The sequence below is a fragment of the Aythya fuligula genome, chromosome 3, assembly GCF_009819795.1.
Source record: "Aythya fuligula isolate bAytFul2 chromosome 3, bAytFul2.pri, whole genome shotgun sequence".
Classification (NCBI taxonomy): domain Eukaryota; kingdom Metazoa; phylum Chordata; class Aves; order Anseriformes; family Anatidae; genus Aythya; species Aythya fuligula.
In genome coordinates this window covers 2126360-2143442 of record NC_045561.1, presented here as the reverse complement: position 1 = coordinate 2143442, position 17083 = coordinate 2126360, and the positions used below count along the sequence as shown (strand labels likewise).

The 17083-nt window shown below is 35.2% G+C and overlaps 1 protein-coding gene across 6 annotated transcripts in view; it reads left to right on the top strand.

The window, feature by feature from the left end:
- Positions 1-17083, top strand: part of CCDC88A (coiled-coil domain containing 88A) — an 80798-nt gene that overhangs the window by 35749 nt on the left and 27966 nt on the right. For all 6 annotated transcript variants that reach the window (XM_032183767.1, XM_032183765.1, XM_032183764.1 and 3 more), the window contains exons 10-17: positions 1705-1786; positions 3110-3268; positions 5892-6038; positions 7087-7231; positions 8000-8184; positions 10373-10510; positions 12838-13908; positions 14417-14544. In XM_032183767.1, the coding sequence (XP_032039658.1) occupies positions 1705-1786; positions 3110-3268; positions 5892-6038; positions 7087-7231; positions 8000-8184; positions 10373-10510; positions 12838-13908; positions 14417-14544 (2055 nt within the window). The remainder of the gene's footprint in view (positions 1-1704; positions 1787-3109; positions 3269-5891; positions 6039-7086; positions 7232-7999; positions 8185-10372; positions 10511-12837; positions 13909-14416; positions 14545-17083) is intronic.

Here is a 17083-nt window from a genome sequence, read left to right as displayed (position 1 = left end):
CACCAAGAAAATTAGTGAAAAAATTGCTGTTATTAGTTTGATTGACAGTTAATAGATAGCCTAAACAGTGAACACTGGTATGTTCTGTATAATTTAGTACAATCCTCTCTAGTCTGTAGCTGAAGCATGCAATTAGGGCAACAGTGATGGCTCGGAACGTTTCACATTTTGCACTCTATTTGAATTCAATTCGTAAATAAATTTCCTTTATGTGTAGCAGTACATTTAAAATACTAGACTTTGGTAAATTAAATTCTGTCTGTAGCATTTGCTATTAAGTGTTGTTGATACATTTAAAAATAGGTTCATTCCAGAGTTGAAAAATAGTCAGCTTAAAATTTACTTGTAACATCATTTTGGCCGTGATCCTTCCTATCTGGTTTAATATGCACTGTAGCTAATACAATTTCATACAAAAAATCTGGAAAGATTAGTTTTTTTTTGTGATGCCATATACAATGTTTGGATGCATGGAGTGATTTGAGGCTTGTGGTCTAGAAATTCCAGAATTAGAAGTTAACACAGCTAATTTTCTGTATTAAGTCCTGTGGTTTTTGATATAAAACAATAATATTGGACCATGAATGTTAATAGTGAAGCTATAATAACCTAAGGTAATACGGAATGCATTTATATTTCTTTATTGTTTCTGAACACCCGTGTAGAGGAAGACCTTTGATAACTGCTGTGGACACTGATGTTGCAGTCAGTGAGCTATATATAGATGAACCTCTGCATACCTATAGGCTGTCAAAGACCTTTTTGAAATAATGCGTGGTTGCAAAAAGGTCATTCACTGTGAGATTGACTTATTTTTCCAAGCCAGATTGTTTCAGTTTTGTTTAAAACAAGTGTTGTTATTTTTTTTTTTTTTTGACAGGGATACTTCTAGATTGTATTATATATTTCAATTTACTAAATTCTTATTTCCCCCTTTTCTACTTCTTTATTTTGTATTTCTGTATTTTCTACTTCTGTAATATTGAACATTACTTATTCTGTCCTTGAGATAATTAAATATTTCTTTTGCATTTACTCATTGTTTAAATAACTCATTTTCTGAGCATTGAGAAATTAGCATTAGCTGGAAGTTAAGAATATGAGTCCAAACACTGCATTGTTTCCATAAAACTGAAATTCATTCTAAAAGAGGCTGCTTTTCATAAAATCAGGTTATTGAGCAATATCTACTTTTAGTGAGTAAAGACACCTGAAAAGCTTAGTTCTTTACAAACAAACAAAAAAAAACCCAGAAGTATAAAAGTGCTTTTTAAAACTGGATTGATTTACCTCATGTGTGGCATGGTGGTCACTGTGGTGCTGCTAGAAAAATATCTGGACTGTTTGAATACGTATTTTGAAGTTATTCTGAGTTTACTTCTGGAATCTCCTGGTGCACACTCATTTGTGTTCTCCTGGTTTTTTTTCTTTTAAACAAAGATATTCCTTATCACAAAAATAATTGCATAAGTAAGAAATAGTGAATAGTTTAAAGAACTACAGAAAACCTGTCTGAATTAAAAAGATTAGATATAGGCTATAACCTGGAGAATACCTGCAGCATAATGCATACCTAAGCGTGATGTCCATGAGATACTAATATTCACTGAGACTTTGTTTATTTAATCCCGTACCTTGTTCTCAAACAAGGTGATAGTTAGGAAGTTTTGCAGTCGTGTTTAACTGTGTTTCGTATTTTTTTAGTGAGGAAAAGACTGAGCAGTTGCTTGACTGTAAACAAGAACTTGAACAGATGGAAGCCGAGCTAAAGAGACTTCAGCAAGAGGTATGGGCTTTGTAAATCTTTTGTTTGTTTGTTTGTTTTTTAAAAAAACTGCGGGCTAAAACAAATTGCCACTTCCAGAACAATATTATTTGTTTCTTTTATCATATATGGTAATAAGAAGTAGTTTTCATGCTTTTTAAAAATATATTTTGTTTTTATACTCTGAACATGAGCTTGTATAATTTCCAAATTTATTTAGACTAGTATGCTGGTAGAAAATTCTGAATTGGGTTACTGTTTCTTCTCTAACGTTTTTTTTAATTTCCATGTTCAAGATATTTACCACTACCATATCCTGTAAGTATACATGTGCGTAGTTTTTCTTAAAAACAGTCCACTCAAATTTTGGCTGTTTTTCTTTATACTTTGAATCTGTGTAGGTAATAAGGGACAGCACGATTCACATTTATTTGACAAATAAATATTCATCCAGGTTGGCGGTCAATACTCATCTTTAATTATTGAGCAACTAGAGATTAGAATTTCTCCATGCAGGTACCTGAGGTTTGAACAGGAAGTCAGAAATAGTCATCTCCCTTTCAATGAGAAAAACATTTGTAAAAATGTTCTGTGTCTGAATTCCTAAATTATGTACAAATTAAAAATTTATTAAATTATTATTAAATTAAAAATTAAAAATTTGTACATAATGTACAGCAAATGACCTCACTGGGATGTTAGTGAACCTCAGCTTGGTAACATACTTTATTGTTTATGTGTGTAAACAATGGTTACAGAAAATAACAGTTCTGCACTCAAGTATTTTTCTCTGTTTTCATAGAGAAATATTCCAGAGATTTAGATTTACGAAGATTAAATCTTAATAAAAGTTGATTGTTATAACACTATTTACCAAAGGTGATTTTTTTTTTTTTTTACCTAATTTTTTATGGACTTTTAAAATCCTGCTTTGCTTTAGTAGCCTGTAGTCAGTATTCAAGAGATACTGATACTTTTTTTAATTATGAAGTTGCTGTGGTAAAAGTCAATTGCTGTGATGAAAGTCTTTTTCATGCAAGATACATTACGAATATTAGTTCTTAATGTAATACATTTAAAGTAAAAGCATACTCCATGCTTATATATTTCTAGTACATGTGCAGAATGGTAGTTAAAAAATAACAGCAGTCAAGTCTGTGAAATTTATCAAAATCTTCAAAGGATTTTTAGAATTGTGTACTTGTATATTTCTGTGACCACAGCAGTGCTATTTTAAACACTTTTAAGCATTGTGAAGAGGTAAAGGGTCTAACCATGTATCAATGAGCATGGAGAAAATGTTTATGGGATTTAATACTCTTCTTTAATTTCTGTGTTTTCTAGAACATGAATTTACTCTCAGAGGCCCGTTCTGCCAGAGTGTACAGAGATGAATTAGATGCTCTTCGTGAGAAGGCAATTCGAGTCGACAAGCTTGAAAGTGAAGTCAGCCGGTATAAAGAGAGGCTGCATGATATTGAATTCTACAAAGCTAGAGTGGAGGTATATTACAGAAAATACTGAATAGCCATATTTTTTGTTTCCTGTGGCTTTTTTAAAGTTACTTTGACTTACACTGTTTCCACGTCCCAATGTTTCATAGCTTCTTACTCTGGGATATGTAAATAATCGGTCTTTATCATAAATTACAATTCTTACATAAGACCCATGTGTCTAATCCCATGCAGTTTCATTTGAAATCAGCAGAATTCACCATAACTCCAAGCTGGCAAGACCAATCGGAGAACCTCGGTTTATGATATATACTACATGACGAGGAAGCCAGAGAGGGAGTTGATTAACAATATACTGTAAATATAATAACTCTTTTCTCTTGTGTAAGTCTTCTCACACAAGGCAGATTTCTAAATAAAGTGTTGAAGAAATAGTGGCTCAGCAAATACTAAATGAGTATAGAATGACAACATTCTATGGATAAGCATGCTAAAAAAGATGCACTGACCAGACAGGAGATCGTTAAATTCGTTTTGAATTAATTAAGAAATCATCAACATGCAGGGTTTTATTAGGCATTCATTCTGTCTGTAAATAGCAAATTTGTTGGGCAAATGTGAGGATGGTAGGATTTGGGAATGAAACAATTACTTGTGGTAGTCAAAGCTAATGAAAGTTTTAAGGAAATTTCAAGATGTGTATTAAAGAATACGACCCCTAGAAAAGTGGGGAGAACCTGAAATGAATGTTTATTGGAAAAAATAATTGGTATGAATAATAACTAGTTTGAAGATCTTTCTTTAGGGAAAAAATGATCCAAAAGCAGACAAGATACTAGGCTAAACTACAATGCAAAGTTGCAGAATATTATTTTATGCAATTTTTACATTTAATGTGGATTCTTAGAGTCACAAGGTTGGATGGGTGTCTCAGGAATTCATTCAGTCCAGCTTTTAAAAAATTAGATACTTTTTATATACCTCTACCACTCCAAACAAAAGCTTGGCATTCATCTGTTTTTTAAGACCTGAGCAGTGAAGTATCCACAACCTTTCATAGCAACTTTTTTTCTTCTCTGAAGACTGAGACATGTCACATGAAGACTGAGACATGTCACATGTCCTCTCTCCTACTTCTTTATGCTCTACTGCCCTACAGCATTCTGCCTTATAAGGTGTGTTTTTCTGTTTTCTGGGTTCTGTCGTAATTCATACCTTGCTTAAAACTCAAGAAGCAAGATCAAAACATTGTGATCTGTGGTAACCTCCAGATCTTCACCATACAGATCTGTTGTCTAGCCATGGTATGATACAATATCCCCAATCATATCTTTATCGATGAACTGTGTGAGGTTCAACAAGGCCAAGTGCTGAGTCCTGCACCTGGGGCACAAAAACCCCAAGCAGAGCTACAGGCTGGGAGAGGAGTGGTTGGAAAGCTGCCTCGCAGAGAAGGACCTGGGAGTATTGGTGGATAGTCGGCTGAATATGAGCCAGCAGTGTGCTCAGGTGGCCAAGAAGGCCAACAGCATCCTGGCTTGTATCAGAAACGGTGTGGCCAGCAGGGCTAGGGAGGTGATTGTCCTCCTGTACTTGGCTCTAGTGAGGCCGCACCTCGAGTACTGTGTTCAGCTTTGGGCTCCTCACTACAAGAAGGACATGGAGGTGCTTGAGCGAGTCCAGAGAAGGGCGACGAAGCTGGTGAGGGGTCTGGAGAACAAGTCCTACGAGGAGCAGCTGAGGGAGCTGGGCTTGTTCAGCCTGGAGAAGAGGAGGCTCAGGGGCGACCTTATTGCTCTCTACAGGTACCTTAAAGGAGGCTGTAGAGAGGTGGGGGTTGGTCTGTTCTCCAATGTGCCTGGTGACAGGACGAGGGGAATGGGCTAAAGTTGTGCCAGGGGAGTTTTAGGTTGGATGTTAGGAAGAACTTCTTTACTGAGAGGGTTGTGAGGCATTGGAATGGGCTGCCCAGGGAAGTGGTGGAGTCCCCATCCCTGGAGGTCTTTAAAAGACGTTTAGATGTAGAGCTTAGGGATATGCTTTAGTGGAGGGCTGGTTAGTGTTAGGTCAGAGGTTGGACTAGGTGATCTTGGAGGTCGCTTCCAACCTAGATGATTCTTTAAATTAAATAACTTCTCAACACATGTAAGCTTTTTCATCTTAGCAATCATAGGGCAATAAATTCCACAATTCAAATATGTGGTATGCAAAATACTTTGTTGCTTTTTTTTTTTTTTTTTTTTTTTTTTAAACCTCAGACCTTTAACTTTCATTTCAAGTCAGCCTTTTAGTTGTAGTCCATGCACTTGCAGTGCATCTTTCCAGGTTACATCTCAAATCACAGAGATATTTATGGTTTCATAGAATAATAGAATGGCTTGGGTTAGAGAGACCTTAATGATCATCTAGTTGCAACCCCTCTGCCATAGGCAGGGATGCCACCCAGTAGATTGTTCGATTGTGATTATTGACAGCTTATTTATTCTTAGTGCTTTTCTCTCTCTTTTTTGTTTTTCTCAGGTTATGTAAATTTTTCTGTAAGCTACATTTATATGAAATTGCTGTAAATCTGTTTTTAAAGTGTCTGTTACAGCTTTGAAAAGAATGTTTCAGCATTTCTAAAACCAGGTAGCATCAAACTATGTTAATTGTTGTTGTTGTTGCTCTCTTAGGAGCTAAAGGAAGACAATCAAGTGTTGCTAGAAACAAAGACAATGTTGGAAGATCAGCTGGAGGGGACACGAGCCCGTTCGGATAAATTACATGAGTTAGAAAAAGAGAATCTACAATTAAAAGCTAAATTACATGATATGGAGATGGTAAGTGTAAATGGAGGATGAAAAAGACCACTGATATTCTATGCAGTTTATTTGCACTTTTAATAAAATAAGGCATTGTGGTTGAAATGGCGTGGGAGAAGAGGAAGTTCTGTCCTAATTTAAACATTTTTCACATAGGCTTTCCTACAGCAGTCTTGGTTCTGCCTAGGGAGGTAAAAATCGCAAAGACAATACAGTGTTTAATAAGATAGCTAAAATATGATGATAAGGCATATAGAGACTCACTAGTAAGAAGGATGGGATCAAATCTTTTGGAGCTGAAGATGGTTTGTTGTCACTTAAATACTTGGATAAAAGAGATAATTTGTGTTCCAAATTCTAGCAATATAGTGACATATTTTTCAGAATGCTTGTCCCAAAATAATTTCTGTTTTTAACTCTTTCTTCCACCAGAATTAAATATTGTAAAATACAGGATTGTGATTTGCCAGTTTTGTGGGTGGGTGTTTATTTTTGTATGTTGTTGTAGTTGTGTTTAATAAGTTTTTCTTAAGGGTCAAGAGATTGCCACCCCCTATTTGCTTTTATTTTCTGGAATTTTTGAGATTTTTATAGCTGCAATTAGTTTCTGTAAAAGTAGCATGTATTGGGAGAGGGACTGGGAAAGAGTTGGATGAGACTCTTTCATTGTGGACCTAGTCCTGTTACAGCTTTTTGTATTATAGTAGTATTATGGTAGTCTAGAGAAGATTAAATTTTGTTTCTCTGTATGTGCTTGTTTTTTGTGTGTGCTACAAAGCTGTGCTTATTATGTGTACTTTTCTTTCCTAATATTCTGAGAGAAGTGAACTTTGAAAAAGACCAAATGGAGTCATATCCATAGGTTATGTTGAGAAGTTCTTCTCTGCATATTTTACTTCACTGTCATGCTGTTGTTCTAGGTCCTCCATAATTTTGTTTTTCTTCCCTGTCTCACTGTGCATTAACAAATCACTTTGCATTTGTCTGTGGTATACCTGATAGTATAAAAAGTGGTGCATGTTGAGACATAGCTTTTTCTAAAGTTACACTTGACGTAATTTTTAAGGAGCGTGATATGGACAGAAAGAAGATTGAAGAACTCATGGAGGAAAATATGACTCTAGAAATGGCTCAGAAACAAAGTATGGATGAATCGTTGCATCTCGGCTGGGAACTTGAACAGATAAATAGGACTACTGAAATTTCTGAAGGTAAGCATAGTAATACTTGCAAACTGCTAAAAGGTGAAAAAATTTAAAGATGGAAGTGGGGCAGTATTAGGAATTTACAGCTCCTGATCTGTGTAGTACAGGATTTTTGTCCTCTGGAGAAAGGTGGCAGTTTTAGGGTTGTTTCGTTTGGTTTGTTATCTTTTTTTGTTGTGATTAGTTGGTTCTTGTTTGTTTACTCAGTCATGTATATCCATGGAGGTGGACACTAAATTAAAAATTTCTGTTCCTGTAATTCTTGTTCACTTAAACAGAGATGTATAACCCATAAAAACCGTGGAGTTAAAATGGGTTGCCATTCAAGCATCTATACTCTGTAGTACAGGTTGGGAATCTTCTTGCTTTACTATTCTCAAAATTATTAAAGATTTGTTGAGGTTTCTCGGAGTAGTTGTTTGCAGAAACATCTATGGAAAAAATTTTGACCCTTCCAGTATAGAATGCTTGGTCATAACTGGATTGCATACAAAGGATTTGAGGCAATTCGGGAAGATATGTTCAGTTGCAGGAAATCTCTGTCGTGATTAGGAGCTGTAGGATGTGTAGGACATTTATTTCTATGCGTATGTAGTATTATCTGTTGGGTAAGGAAAATGGGTCATAGATCCTAACTAGCCCTATTCAACAGAAAAGCATTGCAGGATCATCATAGGCTTCTAAATCCCCTAACTCTAAAAATTCAAAGTCTGTCTGTGAAGAACTCCAGGTAATAATAAGTTTAAATTACTTTTTTAAATGGTGTTTTAATAGTGCCACAGAAATCACTTGGTCATGAAGTGAATGAACTGACATCAAGCAGATTACTGAAGTTGGAAATGGAAAACCAAAGTTTGCTGAAGACAGTGGAAGAATTACAAAATACAGTGGGTTCTGTAGAAGACAGTAGTTCAAGGATTCTGAAAATGGAAAAGGAAAACCAAAGACTTAACAAAAAGGTACTCACCAGTGTATGTTTGAATTATCGTGTGTTAGTTGCCTAATGTTGCTTGCTGTTTTACTTCTAACAGGTAACTTTATAAATTGCCATTATTTTGAATAAAGCAAATATTGCTAGTGTCTAAATAGTGTTATGGTGCTTATAAACTTAGAGTAAAAAAGAATACAACTTCTGCAGGATCTTTTTTTCTATTCTTAATTATTTTTCATTAATACATGATCACTTTATTCAGAAAGCGCTTAAATCACTAAGGAAGAAAATCGGTGTATTAATGTAGGGACAGTGAATAATAAGAATATTTTATGACGCTTGATAAAATTATTTTTAACTTTGTAATTATTAAGCAGGGGAAAGTGTGTTTACATAGAGATATCAGCCAGTATTCACCTATGCAGAAAATTTGGTCATGTCGTTGTGCATTACTGAGAAAAGAGAGAAGATGGGCAATTGATGAGCAAGTGAATGAAGAAAATTACTCAGATATATCTGTGCTGGTCTACAGTATTTTACTCTACAAATCATATATCAGGTCATATAATTCAGTCAGTGATTATTATAGGGAATAAAAATTGGAAAAAAAAAAAAAATAGAGACTACAGGGGAGTGAAATGTCTGAAGTTTTTGAAATACCGATGTCAGACACTAGATTATTGTTGAAGATAGAAGAAGAGGTGGTAATAATAATAAAAATCTCTATTTTATACTTTCATGCTATTCCTAATTTCTTAAAAATATGCTTTTTTGCAGCAGCAGCCTGTGTGCTGCTTTGAGATTTTGTACAATACAAGGAAGACAGTTAGGAGAGTACAAAGGAAGGGAACAGGTTTAAGAAACAAGCAGTAGTAAGTCTTCATAATAGTCTGATACTGTTCTTACAACTTCAGATGTCTGGCAACACGTCCTTTTTCTCAGCTGATCCTAAAAAACATTGTTCTGCATTGTGACTACTTCAGCAAAATGTGTGAAGTTGAATGAAATGTTTATTATGGATCTTCTGTGCATAGTCTGTTTCTATTTGGACGTGCTTTCTCTTCAAGCAAACTGTTAATACAGAGTCTACACCACACTAAAATGAGCTAGACACAGTGACCACAGGAACTCTACCCTCGGTGTCGAGTTAGCAGACAGACCAACTGAGACAGTTGGACAGTCTGTGGATAAATTTGGTTCCCACAGGGTGTCTGACTGCTTCTCTGCCTAGGTGATTGAGCCAGTTCCTTCTCCTTTGCAAAAAATCAACGAAGGTACCAATATCCCCGTAAAAGATGCATCGCTCTGTTAAGCAAGGGATCAGGACAATCTTAATTTTGGAGGGAGAGGGAAGTGGAAGACTGGTCAAACATTAGTGTTCTCATCCTAAGCAAAACCCTTTAGGTTCTGACTTAACTGATGTCGTGCTCTTTGCCTACTTGCAACCAATAAATTCTTCTGTGAAATAACAAATTCTATTCTGCCATCTTTCTGTGATGTTTATTTCTTACTATTTTTTAACAGCAAGTTAAGGTATAATTTAGATAATTTCTTTCTAGAAATACTGTGCCCTGCTCGTAGTATGATTTACGTCTGGACTCCTCTAGCATTGGGAAATGTGGAGTGTGGGTTGAAATAGAATATAATCTTTCCAGCAGATGATTGTTTAATGTGTACGTTGCTTCCAAGTTACTAATTTTGACTTGGATGTGACAGAAAAATCACACTTGGTGACTTTCACCTGTAAACAATTTTGCTGTCCAGTGACATTACCGGAGTTGTAACCATTTGACAAAACAAACCTGTGTATTGAAGTCATAAGTATCTCTTGAAGTGTTTAAGATGAAATAACATTCAGCTCAGCCCTTTTAAATTGAAAGAGAGGTTGAGTAGCAGCATAAGCCTCACTGAAATATATATTTTTTCTTTTTTAAAAGGATGCTTGGGGAAATATCCCAATCCTAATAAAATCTGACCATTTTTTTTTTAATTAAAAAGTTGCTTATAGATATTTTTTTTTTTCTAAACCAGGAGAGAAAATGCTGTTAGAAGTAATTTTTTGCTAAAAGAGATTGTTTCAGAGAATAGAAGGTTTCGTGTTATTCATTCCTTTAACTTGTTAAACTTATTTTTATAAGACTCCCTTCAACCCAGCTAAGAGTAATCCTATGATCATTTTCAAGTAGGTTTTTAAAAAATTATTTCTTTTCCTCTAGCTTGAAGGACTAGAGAATGAAATCAGCCAAGAGAAACAAAGTCTGCAGAACAGTCAAAATTTGAGTAAGGATTTGATGAAGGAGAAAACACAGCTTGAAAAGACACTTGAGGCACTTCGAGAAAACTCAGAGCGACAAGTGAGTAACAGAATTAAATGTTAATGCAGCCTTGTATTGTTCTCCTTTTGTACTTCTCTATAGGCATAAACGGATTGCAGTTGTAGCAGATTTGCCAAAAGGATTTACCTGCACCAAAATAGTTTGTATAAGACCTGCAGCCAGGGAGAGTCATGACTCATTTTAAGCTGAGGCTTTACTGTTAGTTTTAGGACTTTTTAGTATTTAGTAACGCTTCTGTGGTTTTCATGAGCTATGCATTTGTTGTAGTTGCTTAGAGGTTGTAGCACAGCCAAAACAGAAAATTGGGAACTTTGAAGTTAGGCCAAACACCTCTCAGTGGAGGAAAACAAATTCCAGGCAGATGGTCAGTGTTTGAAGTAATGCTGGAGTACTACTGAGAACTACAGCAGCCTGTCCCTTGAAGGGACCTGAGAAAGACCAGTGTATCCAAGCTGGTTTGTCTGTTCCGCTGCTGTGCCACTTACCTTCAAAATTATCTGAGGCACCTTCCTGACAGTCCTTTACATTAGAATGTTTGCTAGGTGAGACTTGCAGGTAGATGACAGAATTTATTTTGGTTGTCCGAAATAGGAATTTGTGTCTTTGTAAAAGATTTGGGCTGTATTTGGGAGGTACTAAATGTCACTGATGTCTGCACTCACTACATAACAAATATAGAGCTTTTTCAGTTCAGAAGTATATTTATCTTTTTATGAATTCTACTGATATTTCTTGGTCAGATCAACAGTTCTGGGCTGAACTTAAAATTTTAAAAGTACACTATTTTGGAATACCGAATATTGTAAAAATTCTGAAAATTTTTGCAGGACCAATTTAATCAGAAAAATCAAATTCCAGCCCTAACAACAACAAAAATGCTCATTATCGAAGCTTTACATTCATTTAAAGACAAGTGGGGATAACTTGAAAGCAAAACTAGCTTGTCTTGTTTAGATGTTCATTATTACAGTAATCGTAACATTTAGACATCATATTTGAAGTGTATTCCAGGGAAAAAGGGACTAAAACTTTATAGAATACTGTAATAAGTTGTAAATCCCAGTTCAACTATTAAGGATACACATGGTGTTTTCAATGTGTTGATGCAGGACTGACACTTCAGTGGGGATAATTCTATTTTAATTATGTACTTAGGAGCTGTGCTGGGTTAGCAGCATCTTTTGTGTCTTTTACAAATCCTATGCTGAAACTTCTTGGGAGGGGCTCTGAAGTACATTCGGTTTTTGTCAAAAAACGTGGAGGCACTGATTATGATTTTTTTTTTTTAAGTTTGAATTATGGAAGCTGAATTCATAGAAAGTAATTGTGTGTTCACTAAGATAGTAATTTATGTAAAGAACCGTTAAAAAAAAAAAAAGTGGGCTTAGACACCTTTTTTATAATTTTAGAACAGATGACCATTTCCAGGACCCAAATTGCAAATCCTGTTATTAATAGCTATATTCAGACTTAAATATGAAAGAACAGTGTATGATTTTCTCGGTCGCTGTTTTTCATTGCAGCTAGCACTTTCATTTTTCTCCAAAGCAGTTGAAATGCCCCTTATGATACGTGATCTGTGTTTTCCTGATAAAAAATCAGGAAATTTTTTCCTGATAAAAAATCAAGATACAAAAGCTACATTTGTCCTTAAAGCAGGTCTGGAAATACGTTTCCTAAGAAAATAATTGAGTCCTATCAATGATTAACTTTCTTTGGAGGCTGTTTTGAAGCAGTATGTCCCTTCTTAACTGAAAAATGAGCGTAGCTTTGTGTTTGTTCCCAAAATGTGATTTACTATGATCAGGATGCCTTCATATCCCACAGATCAGCGCTGTTTATTCAAGTGAAATAAAAATAATACTTTTGGAGTTCTCTCACCTCCTTTCATCTGAAGTTTGGTTTAGAACTTGACAGTTTTGTTTTTTGTTTATATGTTTCTAGGAGAGCACTCTGGAAATTACAGAGTTTAAGGAAAATAAACTAGATCTGAATAAACACAAATGAAAAGGAAATAAAGCTAACAGATAGATACAGCCTTATTTTGTTTTATATTTTGTTAGTTGTATTTCTGTGTCGTCTTCTGTCCAAGAGGAAAGTGTTTGAGGAGTCTCATTGACTTAGGATTTTACTGTCAAACTCTCACTTGGGTTCGTATGCAGTGTTTGTAAGGCTGCAAATAAATATCAGTTGTGTAAGAAGAGAAAATCCTATTAAGAAACCTACAGTAAAAGGGAAATATGTTGTAATCTTAGTAGTAATCTTAGTAGCTTTCAGTTTATATATGGAATTGGTTATTTGTTGGCATGTTGCTTACCAGAGTTTACATTTTTCCCCAAAATTAGATTAAGCTATTAGAACAAGAAAATGAACATTTGAATCAAACTGTAGCTTCTCTAAGACAACGCTCACAAATCAGCGCTGAAGCGAGAATGAAGGAAATCGAAAAAGAAAATAAAATTCTTCATGAGTCTATTAAAGAAACCAGTAGTAAGTTAAATAAGATTGAATTTGAGAAAAAACAAGTGAGAAAAGAACTGGAACATTATAAAGAGAAAGGGGAAAGAGCAGAAGAACTTGAGAATGAGCTGCATCATCTGGAGAAGGAAAATGAATTATTACAGAAAAAAATTACTAACTTAAAAATTACTTGTGAGAAGATAGAGGCCTTAGAACAAGAAAACTCAGACCTGGAGACGGAAAACAGAAAGCTGAAAAAGACTTTGGATAGCCTAAAAAATCTCTCTTTTCAATTAGAATCCTTGGAAAAGGAAAATTCACAACTTGATGAAGAAAACTTAGAATTAAGAAGAACAATTGAATCTTTGAAGTGTACAAGCATTAAAGTGGCACAACTACAATTAGAAAATAAGGAACTGGAGAGTGAAAAGGAACAACTTAAAAAAAGCCTTGAATTAATGAAAGCCTCGTTTAAGAAAAGTGAACGCTTAGAAGTCAGCTACCAAGGTCTAGACACAGAAAACCAAAGGTTACAGAAAGCCCTTGAAAACAGCAATAAGAAAATTCAGCAACTAGAAAGTGAATTACAAGATTTGGAGTCTGAAAATCAGACTCTGCAGAAAAACTTAGAAGAGTTGAAAATCTCTAGTAAGCGCCTAGAGCAATTGGAAAAGGAGAATAAGTTGTTAGAACAAGAGACTTCTCAACTGGAAAAAGATAAGAAACAGTTAGAAAAAGAAAATAAAAGACTTCGACAACAAGCAGAAATTAAAGATAGTACTTTAGAAGAAAACAATGTAAAAATAAGCAATCTGGAAAAGGAAAATAAATCTCTATTTAAAGAAATAGTTGTATATAAGGAGTCATGCATTCGCCTGAAAGAACTAGAAAAGGAAAATAAAGAACTTGTGAAAAGAGCTACTATTGATAAGAAAACCCTTGTCACTTTAAGAGAGGTAAATAGAAAGTAGTTACCATTCTTAATGTAATCTGTATTTTGGGGGGGGAGGGAAAGGTATTATGCATTCTTCTGTGTATGCTGTTCGTGTCTTCAGTGGTTACAGTAGGGATGGAGTTACATAATAATAAATACATAATAATAAATGCAGTCACATTACATTTAAATCTGTAAGGATGCATACAGGCAGTCATGAAGCCTTTGTTAAATTAATGTTTTTCATATTCTTCATCTTAGTATTTGTTTTGGCTGCAGTGTTGCCCCTTGATCTTAATGCTCAAGACCCAATCAGGGCAATTCTTCAGAGAGGAAAGGAGTAAAGAGCTATGCTGAAATCACACTTAATGCCTGATGCTAGCTAAAAGCTAACACTTGGAAGGAAAGGAGAGTTAATGACAGTTAAATTTTACATAGTAATAGAAGACTTGTACATAGGCAAAGAAAATTAAGACTGCATTATTATATCTGTATAATAACACTGCTTTTTTTTTTTTTTTCTGTGCAAGGACTTGGTGAGTGAAAAATTGAAGACCCAACAAATGAACAATGATCTAGAAAAGCTTGCCCATGAACTTGAAAAAATAGGCTTAAACAAAGAGCGTCTCTTGCATGATGAACAGAGTAGTGATGACAGGTGAGAATGTCAAGGCCTGTCTACTCAAGGAATAGTATAGAATTGAGGGTCTTTTATATTCATAAAAATAAAACAGCTTTACAGACTTACTGTGTATATGCTTTGGTTTTAATGCACCGTAATAAGCCCAAAATGGAATTTGAAATTCTTTTAAATTAATAAGGTAGCTGATGTGCTTTCATGTTCTGTCTCTGGAAATGAATTACCACTTCTTACTACTAAGAAATTTCTTGATGTATGTCAGTAGATACAGTTAATATATTATTAAAGCTTATATTGTAGTTAGCAATGGAACAGTAGCAGTAAAAGAAAACAGGCCCGTAGTGAGGCTTATTTCTTTTTGTCTGATGGAAATGTTATTTACAATTTTGTCACATAATGGTTAGCTTGAACTCTCACGCTTTCCTTGACGCTATTTTCTTCTATTTTTTTCTACCAAAAAAGAAATCACTTGTATTCCCTCTTATACATGCTGGGATGTATCCAATTCTTGAGTGTCTCCAAAACTTCATACTGGCTCTATCACTCTGCCACACCTGCCGGTATAAAGCAGCTGCTATCCTGACATCTGTTTGCTTTACTGTATGTTGTGTTCTGTCTTATCCTGCAGGGATTTAGGGAAAAATTGTGACTGGAGGAAAGCAGATTAGTATGGGCGTCTAGCCAATCTTTCTTTCATGATGCTATTCAGTTGTGCCCTTTTTAGAAAGGAGAAGGGGGAAAAAAAAAACTGGCGTCATGATCTGTTATTACCACTGATTGTTGTGAACATGTAGATTGATTTGGGGCCTTCTATATCAAAAGAAAACCAAATTAATTTTTTTTCCCTTCAGTTTTCCTTTCATGTTGCCAGAGCTGTGTTAGTGAGGTGGTGCCAAAGTCCTGTATGGAGAATCTGTTGACACCTCTTGTTTTTTGCTGGGGTCTTTAATCTACCTTTCTCAGCTCACAGATGAGAAGTTCAAAAAAAGCCCTCAGAGCTTTGACTAGTATGACTTCTTGTGGGGAAAACGCATTATTCTGTAAAGGTGCTTTTAGAAATTATACTCTGTGAAAAGATTTATGAATCTGCGTCTACATTTCAGGCAATGCCATTAGTCACTTGCAAGTGCTTATACTTCTGAAGATTCAGATGTTCTGGGTTCACTTCTCATTGGTTAGTTGCTTTGGGCAGCTATATTAATTACGACTTTGGGTCATGTAAAGCTAGTGTTTCCACCACATTTTACAGCATGATATTATTGGACCTATAAATTGTAATTCAGAAGAAAATTTGGAGTTATCTTACCTCCATGGAATTGGGAGTTTTATTCAGGTTTAATTAAAATATAAACTGGAAGTGAACTTCTAACATAGAAGAGGTCACTGTTGTGACCTCTTCCATTTCTGTGTGTGATTCCATGTTAGTCAAGAGTGGGAATTACACAAGTAAACAGTTTTCAATTGCCATACTCCCTTTGGTGTTTTTTTCTCTCCAAGGAGTTTGTGCATTTTTTTTTTTTCTGTGTATATAATGAATATTACTTGTTCCTGGGTTGTTTTCTGCTGGCCTTGGTCAGGCTGATTGGTGGGAAGGTGTACAGTAAGATTTATGTCTTGAACCTTACTTACCCAGAACATTATCTAAAGCCCGCTTCTCAGCTCAGGCTTATGACAAATAGTTCTAGATGTGAAGGAATTTGGGGTAAGCTACTGTTTTGAGACCCTTCTACAATCAAAATGTAGACTGACCCGTAACAACTGCATGTAGAGCTGGAGGATTTTGAGTGGGAAACCCTTGTTTGAAAAGTTGAAGGGTTGATTGGTGTGAATTTGTGCTCTGCGACTATCTTGCCTTTCCAGTGTTCTCAACTTTTCATGTATCCAAAAGGTGAGACATTAGCAATTATTTGATCAGGTCTGTAGAAAGCTAAGTTCGTTATGACCAAAATCACTTCTTGGTGTATTTTTGGTCTCTCTCTCTCATTTTGGTGACAAATTTAAAAAGCACCATTTCTCTTTCTCGGAGAGAAATAAAATTGAGAAGAATCTCCTCTTTGCTGGGGCTTAAGCCAACCACTTTTGGTGAGTTACTTTCAAGGTGTTCTTCATTTAGTCTTATCTTTCAAATGGCTGTTGTCTTTAGACAAACAGATTTGCAGATTCTGACCCTGAATTTGAAATGCCCAAGTCTTAATGGGATTAGAAGTGTAACCATTTTTTATAATCAGGTGTTTAAAAGGAAGGCGGAGAATGGCTCTCTGCTATTAGTCTCTTTCCTTTTCTGTATAAGTGTATAACTTTGCAGTAACGAAACTTCTCATTTGCAGCTGAATATATGCTTCAGGTCACTAAGATAAAATTGTGTCTGTTCTACTGATTGTAGAATGCCTGTATTTCTTAAATCCCTGAAAATTATTTTTCATACCCTAAAATCTAGAATTCTCATACTACTACATAATGTTTTTGGACATCTTTCTATTTACCGTTGGTCTTCTGCTCCAGTTCCTGCCTAGATTTAATGCTATTGTCAGTTCAGGAGTCTCTTGCAATCTATTCT